General features: G+C 40.1%; 1 protein-coding gene across 1 annotated transcript in view; it reads left to right on the top strand.

Moving 5' to 3' along the window:
- Nucleotides 1-239: 239 nt before the first annotated feature.
- SELENOT (selenoprotein T) overlaps nucleotides 240-15,384 on the top strand; it is a 31,834-nt gene continuing 16,689 nt past the window's right edge. Inside the window, exon 1 of the mRNA XM_019960859.2 lies at nucleotides 240-499. Coding sequence (XP_019816418.2) covers nucleotides 363-499 — 137 coding nt within the window. The 5' untranslated portion in view covers nucleotides 240-362. The remainder of the gene's footprint in view (nucleotides 500-15,384) is intronic.

Here is a 15,384-nt window from a genome sequence, read left to right as displayed (position 1 = left end):
TGTTTTTAAACGTCTCGGGGAGATAAATGTCTGAATTAAATTGTATGCAGAATTCAGTTGTGTCACGAGCTTTCATTAACAGGCTCCTCTGACGTCCCACCGGCAGTAGGTCCCTCCCTACTCCTCTCATTCCATCCCAGAGTCTCCCGCGCACCCAACATGGTGGGTCAGGACAGTAAAATGGGTCAGCTCTCCCTCTCACAGCCTGCGCGGGCGCCGGGATGCGCATGCGCATTGCTGCTTCCCTCGTCGACCTTGGCGGATCGCGTTTGCGCGGTGGGGATCAGTTCCCAGCACCGGCTCCGTTTCGGGCTGCCTGCGGTCTCAGTGTGAGGGCGGTCGAAGGGGCTGGCTCGTTTAAGATGAGGCTTCTGCTACTTCTGCTGGTGGCGGCGTCGGCCGTGGTCCGGAGCGATGCCTCGGCCAACTTGGGCGGCGTGCCTGGCAAGAGATTAAAGATGCAGTACGCCACGGGGCCTCTGCTCAAGTTCCAGATTTGGTGAGTAGGAACGCCGGCTCCCGGCCGCACCTCTGCTCGGCCCCTCTGGACTACGCGAGGCCCCGGATCCGCGGCCTAGAGGGCTGAACCTTCCCCGGCCCGGAAGAACGGCGCCAGCAGCCTTCCGCCGCCTGTCTCCTCCCGGTCTCTTCCCGGGGATGGCCTGTCCGCCCTCCTTGCCTCCAAGCACAGCCGCTCACTTTATTATGATTTTTTTTTGTTCCTCGAATGAATGGGATGGAGATGGAGGGTCGGGGAATGGTAAATACTGAAAGGCGAAGGCTTGGGGACACTTGTCAGTACGGAGAACCGGTCGGCGGCGTCACGCCACGGCCATCCGGCTGCCTTGCGGAGGTGGGTTATGTATGAGTCGGCGCTGTGTCAGCGCGGGAGCTCCAGCGTTTGCCACTGGGTTCACTTTTCCTCTCGCCTTTCGTGGGTTACGCCTGGCGGCCTCGCTGCCCGGCTAGACGAAGGTTAACTTGAGTCATTGGAGGGATCCCGCGAGGGACAGACGTCTTTTTCTCCAGCATCCGCCAACGTGACTGTTGGATGAGGGAGTAGGGATTCTGATAGCTGATGGGCTTGGATAGGGAAGCTGATCTCCGTTTGCAATTTCCAAAATGTTTTTGAAAAGGAGCACGTTGCCCTTCTGACAAACGTTCACTTCCAGACAACTGCATCTTCTCCAATCCCCTTACTCCCTGGAGTTTCTTGCTCTGGCATCTCTCTCCACCTTTCAGATCTCTTCGGCCTTAACAGAAGTAGTAAAAACAATCCCTCATCCCCCCAAACCCGGCAGTTTTTGACAGTTTTCTGTAAGTTTGTTGTTACCTAGTTAAGTGTTAGAAGCAGAATAGCAATGCATGTGATAAGGTAAGTGGTGTTGGGAAACGTTTGAAAGGCTCCGATGAAAAACAAAAACCAAAATTGTAAAATTAGAATCCTGTATCTCAAAAGATGTTTTTTTTTTTCTTCCCTCAGAATAGGGTGGTCAGATTAGTAAATCTGAAGAATCCTGTTATTTTTGAATACTGGTGTTGGCCTTAATACATTTAAAATCAGTTTTTTCAAGCTTCATGTATTAATATAAGTGTACTAAAATTTAGATTTTCTGCTTATCCAATTAGCTTTTTGCTCAATCTTAAAGACTAAGCAATTCTTTAAAATTAAATCAATTTAAGTGACATTTAAAGAAAGTCAGAAAATAAGATTTTTGAAGTGAAAACTAAAACCTTGCTTCCTCTTTCTGATTGAAAAAAAGCTTCCTGTAGTGTTTACTGTGTGCCTGGCATATATCATTGTATTTCATCTTTCATATGTGATACTGTAAATGGGAATTTTGGCTTGACTCCCCCCCTCCCCGTCCCTTTTTTTTTTCATTTGAAAGTGGCAGTCTTCTTACTAACTTATAAATATTATTAAGGATTAAGTGTGATACTTTTGGATTTAAGTAGTTAAAAAAAAGACTGCATTTTCCAAGTTAAGTAATTTTTCTATTTGTTATCTCTGGGTTTCATTTGTGCTCTTCAAAAATATTCTTTTACAGTTGCTTATATTGGTTTACTTGTCACAGTAATTTAGCAAATGTACCTTCCTCTTAGGTACACAGCAAAATTTTGAAAATGTATAAGTAAATGTAGGGAAAGACATTCCGTTCTTAAAATTAAGCTTCAAAAAAGTCATAAGTACTTCAGTTGAACTTCTTTTTAAAAGATTATTTATTTAATTGTATTTGGCTGTGCTGGTTCTTAATTGCTGCACGGGCTTTGCCTTAGTTGTGATGAGTAGTGGCTGCTGTCTATTTGCGGCGTACGGTGTCTCGTTGCGGTGGCTTTTCCTGTTGCAGAGCACAACAAGAGAAGAGCACTGGGCCTTCCGTAGTTGCAGCTCCCAGGCTCTAGAGCACAGGCTCGGTAGTTGTGGCGGGCTTCGTTGCTCCTTGGCCTGTGGGATCTTCCTGGATCAGGGATGGAACCAGTGTCTCCTGAATTGGGAAGCAGCTTCTTTACCACTAAGCCACCAGGAAAAGCCCTCAGTTGAACTTTGTTACTTAGTTTTTGTTTCCTTTTGTTCTTTAAGTAGAGAAGTACAGACTTGTCCTAAATTCTTTTGCAGTGATCCTAAGCATGTTACATACAAAAATGCTTCACTCTAAAAAAAAATCTGTATATGGCAGAAAAACCTGTCAATATGCCCTGTGCCCTTTTGTGACCCAGCAATCCCACTGCTGGGCATACACACCGAGGAAACCAGAATTGAAAGAGACGTATATACCGCAATGTTCATTTCAGCATTGTTTACAATATCTAAGACACGGAAGCAACCTAGATGTCCATCGGCAGACAAATGAATAAGGAAGTTGTGGTACATATACACAATGGAATTACTCAGCTATTAAAAAAAAACAGAACACATTTGAATCAGTTCTAATGAGGTGGATGAAAACTGGAGCCTATTATACAGAGTGAAGTAAGTCAGAAAGAGAAGCACCAATAGTATATTAATGCATATACATGGAATTTAGAAAGACGGTAATGATGATCCTATATGCAGGACAGCAAAAGACACACAGATGTAAAGAGCAGACTTTTGGACTATGCGGGAGAAGGTGAGGATGGGGTGATTTGAGAGAATAGCATTGAAACATGTATGTTACCATATGTGAAATAGAGGACCAGTGCAAGTTCGATGCATGAAGCAGGGCACTCAGGCCAGTGCACTGGGACAACCCAGAGGGATGGGGTGGGAGAGAGGGGGAGGGGACGGTTCAGGATGGGGGGACACATGCACCTGTGGCTGATTCATGGCGATGTATGGCAAAAACCACCACGATATTGTAAAGTAATTATCCTCCAAATAAATAAATAAATTAAAATATGCCCTATGCCCTACCAAATACAGGTAAATTTAGCTTGTTTGTTACTTTTTCCCCCTGAGACTAATCTGTATATAGTAAAGTGAATCTTTGGTTTCTGATTTTGATAGAATCTCTTGGGCATTTATTTGCAAGTTTGTTTGGGAAAAGAAGGAAGCTAAGACAAGGATAAATCTGTGAAGACTCTTTTAATTCCATTTAAAATCAAAGTGCTGTAAAGTGCAACTTTTCATTAATTACCAGTTTTAACAGAGAACTCTTTTTTCCAAAACTTTAAACTTTTGTTTTTTCAAACTTTAAACTTTTATTTTGTATTGGTGTGTAACCGATTAACAACGCTGTGGTAGTTTCAGGTGAACAGCAAAGGGACTCAGTCATGCATATACATGTATCCATTCTCCCCCAAACCGCCCAGGCTGGCACATAACATTGAGCAGAGTTCCATGGCTATACAGTAGGTCCTTGTTGGTTATCCATTTTAAATATAGCAGTGTGCACATGAGCTGTTTTCCCCTTCCTTTCCATTTCTTTTGCCTTTTAGTATTTTATATTCCTTATGAGTACTCTTTCTTTAACTCAATATATCATCTGTTAATTGTGGCACTTTTGTAATTGCTAATAGAACAAGATAATGCATAATGGAATTGAAGAGAGAGAGAGATCAAGCATTCAGAGTAGCTTCAACAAACTTCCTATTCTGTTTTCATGTATTTTTTCAGTAAATCTTCATTCAAGACCCGCTTGTGCCAAAGGCTAAAGATAACTTGGTGAACAGGGCAGATGTGGCTCCTCTCAAAGCCTACTGAGAAGCACAATATAACTGAATGTTTGGTTTATTACATCAGTTGATCAAGCAGTTGAAGAAGATGCATGTAAGGATGTTGCATATTCGGAGGAAAGTTTATACTGTTTACTTGGACGTTTAGGCATTAAGCATAGAAAAGGAAGTTTTCTGATCCAACCTTAAGATTCCCTTATCACATTTTTTTTTCCTGTGATTTTTGTGTAAGTGTATTCTGACAGGTACTGTTTGGCATGTTCGTATGCATGCTTTTTTCCTCCCATATATGTGAATTAACATGTAATCATACTTCCAGCATAGTATCAGTTGTTGCAGTTTAAAGAGATTACTATCTGCAGCTCTTCGTGGTTAATACTTAGTCAACATTTGACAATTGATTTTCTAAGAATAGTAGATTAAAGTTAAGATTTCAAAACATAAGCAGAATGCATCAGAATTTTCCAATTTTTGTTAAAGAACACACTGCTATAATTTTAGGACAACCAATTTCTAAATGGAGTTTTAAGAAGTAAATGGAACAATTACTAGAAGACATTTTAAATGAAATTTATGCCAATTTTTAGCCTTTGCTTTCATAGTATAGAGGCAAGAAAGTAAAGACCAAACACTGATTTGGATGTTAATATTGATCAAGATTAGTAAAATGCTGAATGGAGGAAATCTGAGAAATTTTGAGTTATAGTTTTTTAGACAAATATTTGTATGTTTAACAAATAGTTGAGCCCCAGGTCTATGCAGGTGCTTTGTTTGGTGCTGGGAGTTCAGTTCAGTGCTCTCATAGATGTTAAAGGCAAGAATAGAAGGCAGTCATTAATCCATGACAACACATAAAATTATCGTTGTGTTAATTGCAATCAGATCAGATCAGTCACTCAGTCGTGTCTGACTCTTTTTGACCCCATGAATCACAGCACGCCAGGCCTCCCTGTCCATCACCAACTCCCAGAGTTCACTCAGACTCACGTCCATAGAGTCAGTGATGCCATCCAGCCATCTCATCCTCTGTTGTCCCCTTCTGCTCTTGCCCCTAATCCCTCCCAGCGTCAGAGTCTTTTCCAATGAGTCAACTCTTCCCATGAGGTGGCCAAAGTACTGGAGTTTCAGCTTTAGCATCATTCCTTCCAAAGAAATCCCAGGGCTGATCTCCTTTAGAATGGACTGGTTGGATCTCCTTGCAGTCCAAGGGACTCTCAAGAGTCTTCTCCAACACCACAGTTCAAAAGCATCAATTCTTCGGCGCCCAGCCTTCTTCACAGTCCAACTCTCACATCCATACATGACCACTGGAAAAACCAAAGCCTTGACTAGACGGACCTTTGTTGGCAAAGTAATGTCTCTGCTTTTGAATATGCTATCTAGGTTGGTCATAACTTTCCTTCCAAGGAGCAAGCGTCTTTTAATTTCATGGCTGTAGTCACCATCTGCAGTGATTTTGGAGCCCCAAAAAATAAAGTCTGACACTGTTTCCACTGTTTCCCCATCTATTTCCCATGAAGTGATGGGACCAGATGCCATGATCTTCGTTTTCTGAGTGTTGAGCTTTAAGCCAACTTTTTCACTCTCCTCTTTCACTTTCATCAAGAGGCTTTTTAGTTTCTCTTCACTGTCTGCCATAAGGGTGGTGTCATCTGCATATCTGAGGTTATTGATATTTCTCCCAGCAATCTTGATTCCAGCTTGTGTTTCTTCCAGCCCAGCATTTCTCATGATGTACTCTGCATAGAAGTTAAATAAACAGGGTGACAATATACAGTCTTGACGAACTCCTTTTCCTATTTGGAACCAGTCTGTTGTTCCATGTCCAGTTCTAACTGTTGCTTCCTGATCTGCATACAGATTTCTCAAGAGCAGATCAGGTGGTCTGGTATTCCCATCTCTTTCAGAATTTTCCACAGTTTATTGTGGCATAGTAAATAAAGCAGAAATAGATGTTTTTCTGGAACTCTATTGCTTTTTCCATGATCCTGCGGATGTTGACAATTTGATCTCTGGTTCCTCTGCCTTTTCTAAAACCAACTTGAACATCAGGAAGTTCACAGAAGTTAATTGCAATAGGAAAGTAATGTAGTATGAGAGAGACCTAGTCACAGGATCAGGGAAGGTTTCCATGAGAAAATGTACTTTGAACAGAGATTTGAAGGTTAAAATATATTTAGAGAGCACTTTTGAGCAATAACATGTTCGGTGGCCTTATGATAGGAGAGAACATAATTTCTTGAGGCCAAGGCTCTTGACCTCAAAGACTAGATAGAAGGTGGCACAGACCTTGGAAGGTCTGGAGGGCCATGTTAAGGAAAAATCAGTAGGTATCACTGTGGGAAAGACATTATGTGTGTTAGTCGCTCAGTCAGATCTGACTCTTTGAGACCCCATGAACTGTAGCCTACCAGGCTGCTCTGTCCAGGGATTCTCCAGGCAAGAATACTGGAGTGGGTTGCCGTTTCCTTCTCCAGGGGATCTTCCTGACCCAGGAATCGAACCTGGGTCTCCTGCATTGCAGGCGGACGCTTTACCGTCTGAGCTACTAGGGAAGCCCCTTACAGGGGACAAAAAATAGATACAGGGAGACCATTTAGGGGGACTCTTGAAATTGCCCAGGCAAGAGACAGTGGAGCTTGGAATAGAAAGGTGGTGGCAGAAGTAAAGGGATAGGTCTAAGAGATCTTTCTGAGATTAAGTTAGTTCCTAGTGATTATATATTTGAGGGGCTGGAGAGGTGGCATGGAATGAGAGGTGTCAAAGGTGGCTTCTCAGTTCTGGAGCAATGTCTAATGATAAATGGTATAAGGAAATAATAGTTTTTTGCAGATTTGTGTGTGTGTAGTGGGAGAATGAAAGGGGAGGAATCCTGAATTTTTTTTTTAACTGAAGTGTTAGGTTACAATGTTGTGTTTAAAGTGTACAGTAAAGTGATAGATATATATATATATTATATATATTTTCTTTTTCAGATTCTTCCCCATTATAGGTTGTTATAAGATATTGAGTGTAGTTTCCTGTGCTATACCTGTTTTATATTTAGTGGTACATATATGTTAATCCTAAACTCTTAATTTACCACCTCCCCATCCCCTTTGGTAACCACAAGTTTGTTTTGTTTGTTCAGTTTTAAAACTAAAAACAGAGTCGCCAGGGCAAAATCCTACAAAGAAAGTTTCACTTCTCCCAAACAGTCACAGTAACTGAAACTAAAAACTTAAAATAGCAGGGATTATATTTCTCCAAAGCTAAGATATGATAGATTGTAAGATACACCATTATTTTATGCAGCACTCAGAAGGGAAAAAATATGGCCATTTAAACTGTGACACACTAATGATTATGAGATAAATTTTGGTTTTTAGAAAGATGCTGAAAGGGAAGAATGAACTACTTGGAAGCAGTGAAATAAAGGAGTAATAGGAAGTTGATCCAGATAGTAGAGTAGTGGTAGAGTGCTACAGAGGGAAGTAAAATGGTAGCGGTTGCACCTGCCACTGTGGTATATGTTTAAAGTTGTATAGAATTTAGTCATCATTTTGTTTTGACCATTTTGAAAATAAATAGCAGGAGCTAACTGAGTGCTGCGCGTATAATAGTTGTTTCTTCTTAATAATGAATGAAGTACTTTAGTTCAAAGCATTTAAATGTAAGTAAAATATGAATGGTTTTAAGATTTTATCTCCTTACAGAAAATTAGAACATTGTTTCCTTACAGTTTGCCATTAAGGTAAGTGGTAGCCAAAATCAAATTTAATATATCATTTAGAAACCTCATAAATTTTGAATGGTGTAGTTACTGGGAAACTGAGCATTTACTGGACCAGCAGTTTGGAGGTCTAAAAAGGTCTGCCTTTTTATCTTCTGCATCACTTAGGGGAAATTATATATCTCTTTAGCTCTCAACTTTTTCTTCTGTACAATAAGGATGTTGGTTGTATTCTAGTTACTTCTTTTTTATTTATTTTTATTTTTTAAAATTAATTTATTTTCATTGGAGGCTCATTACTTTACAATACTGTAGTGGTTTTTGTCATACATTGACATGAATCAGCCACGGGTGTACCTGTGTCCTGAACACATCCTGAACCCCCTTCCCACCTCCCTCCCATCCCATCCCTCAGGGTCATCCCAGTGCACCAGCCCTGAGCACCCTGTCTCATGCATCGAACCTGGACTGGCGATCTATTTCACATGTGATAATATACTTCAATGCTATTCTCTCAAATCATCCCACCCTCGCCTTCTCCCACAGAGTCCAAAAGTCTGTTCTTTACATCTGTGCCTCTTTTGCTGTCTCACATATAGGGTCATCATTACCATCTTTCTAAATTCCATATATATGCATTAATATGCTGTATTGGTGTTTCTCTTTCTGACTTACTTCACTTTGTATAATAGGCTCCAGTTTCATACACCACATTAGAACTGATTCAAATGCATTCTTTTTAGTAGCTGAGTAATACTCCATTGCGTGTATGTACCACAACTTCCTTATCCATTCATCTGCTGATGGGCATCTATATGTACCACAACTTGCTTATTCATTCATCTGCCAATAGACATCTAGGTTGCTTCCATGTCCTGGCTATTGTAAGCAGTGCTGTGATGAACATTGGGGTACATGTGTCTCTTTCAATTCTGGTTTCCTTGGTGTGTATGCCCAGCAGTGGGATTGCTGGGTCGTATGGCAGTTCTATTTCCAGTTTTTTAAGGAATCTCTACACTGTTACTTCTAATATTCTATTAAGTACTGTTAAGAAACTTAAAGGAAAAAAGTGAAAGCATGTATGTATGTCTCCTTTACATCTTTGTCATGTAAGAGTGTAGTTGGAGTCCTCTAGTTCATCTCATTGATATTCCCTGCTTTCCAAAAAGGAAAATCATGTTTTCAAATACTTTATCTTGATTGAGATGCAGCCTGAAATTGATCAGAAATCGTGGCCACGTAGATTTTAGCAAGAACTGATAATCAATCCCTTAGTTTTTTTTAATTTGTTTTTTGATTGAAGGACAATTGCTTTACAGAATTTTGTTGTTTTCTGTCAAACCTCAACAAAGTCCTTGGTTTTTAATGCCCCCTTTTTCATACCACTTGTTTTCTTTTTCTGTTCAGTTTTTAGGAAGACATGATTTTTTTTTTTAAACTGCAACATTTAAAAACCAGTTGTCTGGTAGGAGAGACAGACATATAAACAATATTACAGTCAAATATTCTGTTCTGAGTGTTCTAAAAGAAGTCTTAAAAACCCAGAGGGAAGAAAGATTACCTATTCAGGAGGTTGGAAGGCTTTGCAGAGAAGGAAATGAAATCTTGAAGGGTATGCAGAACTCTATCAGGAGATACAGAAGATGAGCTTTACTAGCTAGAGGAAGAACACATGCAAATAAAGCCTGACTCAGCATGCAGGCAGAGTACACAGGAAATAAGGAGAGCTGGGGTCAGATAATCTGTTAAAAACACCCAGCACAGTATATCTGCTACTGCCGTTTATCAAGTGCTCATTATGTAATTTATTGTTTGTATTCTTGTTAATGTTATAATGGTAACTTCAGTAAATAAACCTTTGAAAGCTTTACTTACTGGCTTTCACCTTTAAAAAAATTAAGATAGATTACTGACAGTTGATGCTGAAAGCTTAGCTTCTCTGTACACTGCTGCTGAATTGAATCTCAAAGACAGAGTTTTGGGTGAAGTAGAAAAGGATCTGCCTACCAAATAGGAAATGTGGGTTTGATCCCTGGGTCAGGAAGACCCCCTGGAGAAGGAAATGGCAACCTTCTCCAGTATTCTTGGTGGGAAATCCCATGGAAGAGGAGCCTGATGGGCTAGAGTGCATGGGGTCGAAATAGAGTCAGACACAGCTTGGCAACTGAACACATCAGTTTTATTGGTTTGCCAGGCAAAGGAAGGCAGAGCAGACTCCTGCTTTGTGTCCCAACCCAGGGGGATTTCATGAGTTTTATACAGTAGTTCTGGATGGGGTTGCTGACAGGATTAGGGTGTGTGCAGGGCTCCAGGTGGTCTGGTTGAGCTTCTGTGGTCTCTTAAATCTCACCTCGGGTGGTTTCCTTTCCTTATAAGCAAGCACCAGAGTGCTTGCTTTAGAACTGGTGCCCTTTGGAACTCAGGGAGTGTCCTGGAGGGTGGAGTCTTGGCTACAAGAAACAAGGGACAAAAAGGCTTCTGTGCCCAGAAGCCCCACAGGTTCCTTCTCAGTTTCACTATGAAAATAACTTGTTTGTTGTAAAAATAATAAAAAAAGAAAGTATATAGAAGAAAATGAAAAACACTTGTAGCTCTTTGATAACATTTTGAAGAATCTTCCTTCAAGCTGACTCTTCACAGACACCTGCTATATTTTATATTAATGAGTTCATAGTTCATAGTTGTATGGTTTTATGAAATTTGCCTTCCCCTCCATCACTTATCTGTTCATATCAGTAAATACTGTTCTGTATCAACAGGCATGCTATGCTATACTAAGTCGCTTCAGTCGTGTCCGACTCTGTGTGACCCCATAGACGGCAACCACCAGGCTCCCCCGTCCCTGGGATTCTCCAGGCAAGAACACTGGAGTGGGTTGCCATTTCCTTCTCCAATGCAGGAAAGTGAAAAGTGAAAGTGAAGTCTCTCAGTCGTGTCCGACTCTTAGCAACCCCATGGACTGCAGCCTACCAGGCTCCTCCATCCATGGGATTTTCCAGGCAAGAGTATCAACAGGCATAGTATTCCATAAGATAGGTATTCTTTTTGTGTTACTCACGTAGTCGTGTCAGACTCTTTGTGACCCTATGGACTGTAGCCAGCCAGGCCCCTCCGTCCATGGAATTCTCCAGGCAAGAATACTGGAGTGGGTTGCCATTTCCTTCTCCAGGGGATCTTCCTGACCCAAGGATGAAACCTGGATCTCCTGCATTGCAGGCAGATTCTTTACCATCTGAGCTATAGGAAGTCCACAGCTATTCTTTAATTTATTTAAGCTACTCAGTCTTTTGTTTAACATTTATGTTTGACCTAATTATTCTTTTTTTAGAATGTATTTATTTTTGGCTGTACTGGGTCTTCATTGCTGCCACAGGCTTTCTCTAGTTTCGGTGCACAGGCTTCTGGTTGCAGTGGCTTCTCTTGTTGCGGAGCATGGGCTCTAGGGCACGTGGGCTTCAGTAGTTGTGGTGCCTGGGCTTTGGAATCTTCTTAGACCAGGAATTGAACCTGTGTCCCCTGCATTGGCAAGTGGATTCTTAACCACCGGTCCACCAGAGAAGTCCTATGTTGGTCCTAATTTTTCATAAAATTACTTTGTTAAGGTGACTGTCAGTTATCTAGTGTACTTGTCCAATCATTTCCATAAACTAAATCCATATAAGTAAAATATTATGGTTACATTAATGGGTATCACATTTAAAATTTTGACATAGTTAAACTAGGTAATTCTCTTACTAGAAGATCTTACAGTGGGTTGGGTTTTTTAGAATTCTCTAGTTTATTTCTCTGTAATCAGAGAACGTGACATTTGCTGTCATGTTTTATTCCATGGACGTACTGAGGACTTAGCCCTTGGAGACAGCCTCTCATCAACAAGGGACTATTACGAAGAGGTAGGGGAGGAACCAGGAGTTTTTGCAGGAAAAAAAAAAAATTGGTTATCAGAGTGTCAGATTACTGGAAGAAATGAAAGAATGAACGAAAGAAAAACCTCTCAGGTTAATGAATTTAGCGCTTTTCTATATGTGGGAAGTTGCAAGAGTCTGGGCTTACTGAAATTTCTTTGATATGTACTTTAACTGTCTAGGTCCAGTATCCTGTTTTTCTCCGTCCCTAATCCCCTCAGGGCGCGCAGCTGGGGGTGTCTTCTGTGGCTGATGGCTTAATGGTTGCAGCATGCTTTGCTGACTGAGATAGCTGATGACATTCTTCATCCACATACTTATTGGGCTTTCTTTGTGACCAATTGTGATCAATTGTTGTAAATATTCTGTGGTCTCTCAGGGTGTTTTCTATAGGAAAGAGACCTGGTTTATCAATAAACCCCCTCTATTGATGATACTACTCAGATCTGTAATTTTTGTGTATTATTCACCTATTACTGATTCAGTTTTTCACCCATCAGTTTACTTCTTTTAGGGCCTCAAATATATATATATTTTTCTTCTGCTTTTTGGTTTCACGGTTTCTTACAGTCCTTCCTTATCTCTTTTTATCGTTCTTTTTTTCTTCTTGCAGAATGTTTTTGGATGTAGGCTTTTATTTTGAATCTTTTTTTTTTTTTTGCTGTTTCTACTCTGAAGTTGTGACAGTTTTTGCATAGTCCCTCAGGTGTTTCATTTTTTTCATTCCTGTTTCTCAAGCAAGACAAGGAAAACAGCTTCAGATATTATCAATTGATGAATTGTATCCTCTCCATTAGACTGTTACCAGCTTACTCTCTTTTCTTCATTAGAATGTTGCCAGCATCACAACAGCATAGATCTTTGTCTATTTTGCTTGCTGCTGAATATCTAGAACCTAAAACAGTACCTGCCATCAGGCAATATTTATCGAAAAAATGAATACAATCCCGTGGTAGGCCACTCAGGTCATGACATAATCTGTCTTCTCCCCCTGACCCCCATTTAAAAATTTCTAACTGGAGTGTTGAGCAGTGCTAATATTGTTCCTTTCAGTTGGATTTTTACCTGGTTGGCCTCTACTTCAGTTTGGTAGCTTTTAGGCGTAGAATGTGATACATGTAAAACATCAGTTTTGAATGTACTCCATACTCAGTAACCTTTTTTACCTGGCTGCCATCTTTACGGGTGGGGCTAACCTTCCAAAATTCATTGTGTTATTGTCTGTCATCTTTCTGCTGCTCTCATTTCTGAGATACCCCTACTACTTATCCTGTTGGTGGTTTTCTTTCTAAGGTTCCTGTTTGTGGTTTTCTTTCTAAGGTTCCTGGCCTTATGGTAAATAGATGGGGAAACAGTGGAAACAGTGTCAGACTTTATTTTTCTGGGCTCCAAAATCACTACAGATGGTGACTGCAGCCATGAAATTAAAAGACGCTTACTCCTTGGAAGGAAAGTTATGACCAACCTAGATAGCATATTCAAAAGCAGAGACATTACTTTGCCAACAAAGGTTCGTCTAGTCAAGGCTCTGGCTTTTCCTGTGTGGTCATGTATGGATGTGAGAGTTGGACTGTGAAGAAGGCTGAGCGCCGAAGAATTGATGCTTTTGAACCGTGGTGTTGGAGAAGACTCTTGAGAGTCCCTTGGACTGCAAGGAGATCCAACCAGTCCATTCTAAAGGAGATCAGCCCTGGGATTTCTTTGGAAGGAATGGTGCTAAAGCTGAAACTCCAGTACTTTGGCCACCTCATGGGAAGAGTTGACTCATTGGAAAAGACTCTGATGCTGGGAGGGATTGGGGGCAGGAGAAGGGGACGACAGAGGATGAGATGGCTGGATGGCATCACTGACTCGATGGACGTGAGTCTGAGTGAACTCCGGGAGTTGGTGATGGACAGGGAGGCCTGGCGTGCTGCGATTCATGGGGTCGAAAAGAATCGGACACAACTGAGCGACTGATCTGATCTGATCTGATCTGATTCTAATATCTGAAATCAGTCTACAGCATGCTGGTAAAAGCATAGGAGTAACAGGAAAGCAGTAAAGCAGCCTGGAGACATCTCTAGTTTGGCCAATGAATTAGCATAGAACACAGTGTTGTTTTTTTCCTAATCATTCTGACAACTTATAAAAATGCATTGAGGATGAACTTTATGGCATGTGAATTATACCTCAGTTTAAAACAATGTATTGAAAAGAATAAAAGCATGAAATTATGTGAAATATTTTAAGTTGAGACAAAAATTCTTGCAAAATGCAGGTGAGTTGCCATTTATTGAATGCTTTCATCTAATCCCTTTTACTGAATGGCTATATATCTTATAAATCTGTTGATGAGAAATGCTTTCCAGATTAAAGAGATAAAATCCCTTCCCCACAAAGAGCTGAGGAACTTATACAATTTATTAGTTCTTTATGGAATAGTCTGCAGCAAAAGATTTCCTGAAATGTTATGCCAAAGGTATAGGGAAACTAGAAACTAGTCACCTCAAGAATAAGACACAAAGACTAGAGAGAATAAAAACAGATCTTTTATTGAATTTTATGTTTGTCAAATCTTTGGAATAAACTCAAGAAACCTGGAATCTTAGAAGCTTTGTTAGGTGTATTTTGTAATCCTAGGTGTTTTTACTGTGGTGGCCATTGCAGTGTTCTGAGAGTTAGGCAAGTGGAATGGATATCATTTGGTTTCATATAATACCGTTCTTAAAACCTGGTAAGCTCATACCTGTTTAAAAGTTTTGCAACTTTTAAAAATGCTGAGCAAATTCTGGTCTCTATTTTGATCTTCAGTCAGAGTGTGTATGCACTCTTTTTTAATTGAAATACAGTGTAGTTAATTTATAGTATTTTGGGTGTACAGCATAGTGGTTCAATTTTTTTTTAGATTCTTTTCCATTAGAGGTATTACAAGATAATGAATATAATTCCCTGTACTATACAGTAAGTCCTTGTTGTTTTATCTGTTTTATACATAGTAGTGTTTATCTGTTAATCTCAAATTCCTAATTTATCTCTCTCCTGCTTTTTGTCTTTGGTAGCCATAGGTTTGTTTTGTATGTCTGTGAGTCTTACTTTTGTTTTTTGCATCATTAATTTGCATCTTTTTTTAGATTCTTCCTGTAAGTGGTATCATATACTTGTCTTTGTCTGAGTTAACTTCACTTAGTATGATAATTACTGGGTACATTCATGTTGCTGCAAATGAAATTGTTTTATTCTTTTTCCTGGTTGAGTAATATTCCATTGTATACAGGTACTACATTTTCTTTATCCATTCATCTGTCAGTGGACATTTAGGTTGCTTTCATGTCCTCACTATTATAAATAGTGCTGCTATGAACACTGTGTAAGCATTCTTGTTTGTAGTTTTTCTTAAAAAGCATTTATCAGGTTTGTCTATTCACCCCAAATATCTTGTTTCTTATATGGTTTATAGAACCCCTTGTTCAGATTTCATTGCTTAAAGCAGTTAGAGCATAGCAGGGGATGCACTAGACAAATGTCTATTACTAGTTTGTCTACTAAAACAGAACAAGGAGAAATAAAGATTACTTGTAAAAATGTAGTTTTCAATGATCAGTGAACTGTTGGACTGGTCAGTGCTGTTGA

The sequence above is a fragment of the Bos indicus genome, chromosome 1 (genome assembly GCF_029378745.1).
Source record: "Bos indicus isolate NIAB-ARS_2022 breed Sahiwal x Tharparkar chromosome 1, NIAB-ARS_B.indTharparkar_mat_pri_1.0, whole genome shotgun sequence".
Classification (NCBI taxonomy): domain Eukaryota; kingdom Metazoa; phylum Chordata; class Mammalia; order Artiodactyla; family Bovidae; genus Bos; species Bos indicus.
Note: the sequence above shows the minus strand (reverse complement) of the source record. Positions and strands in the feature narration are given on the sequence as shown.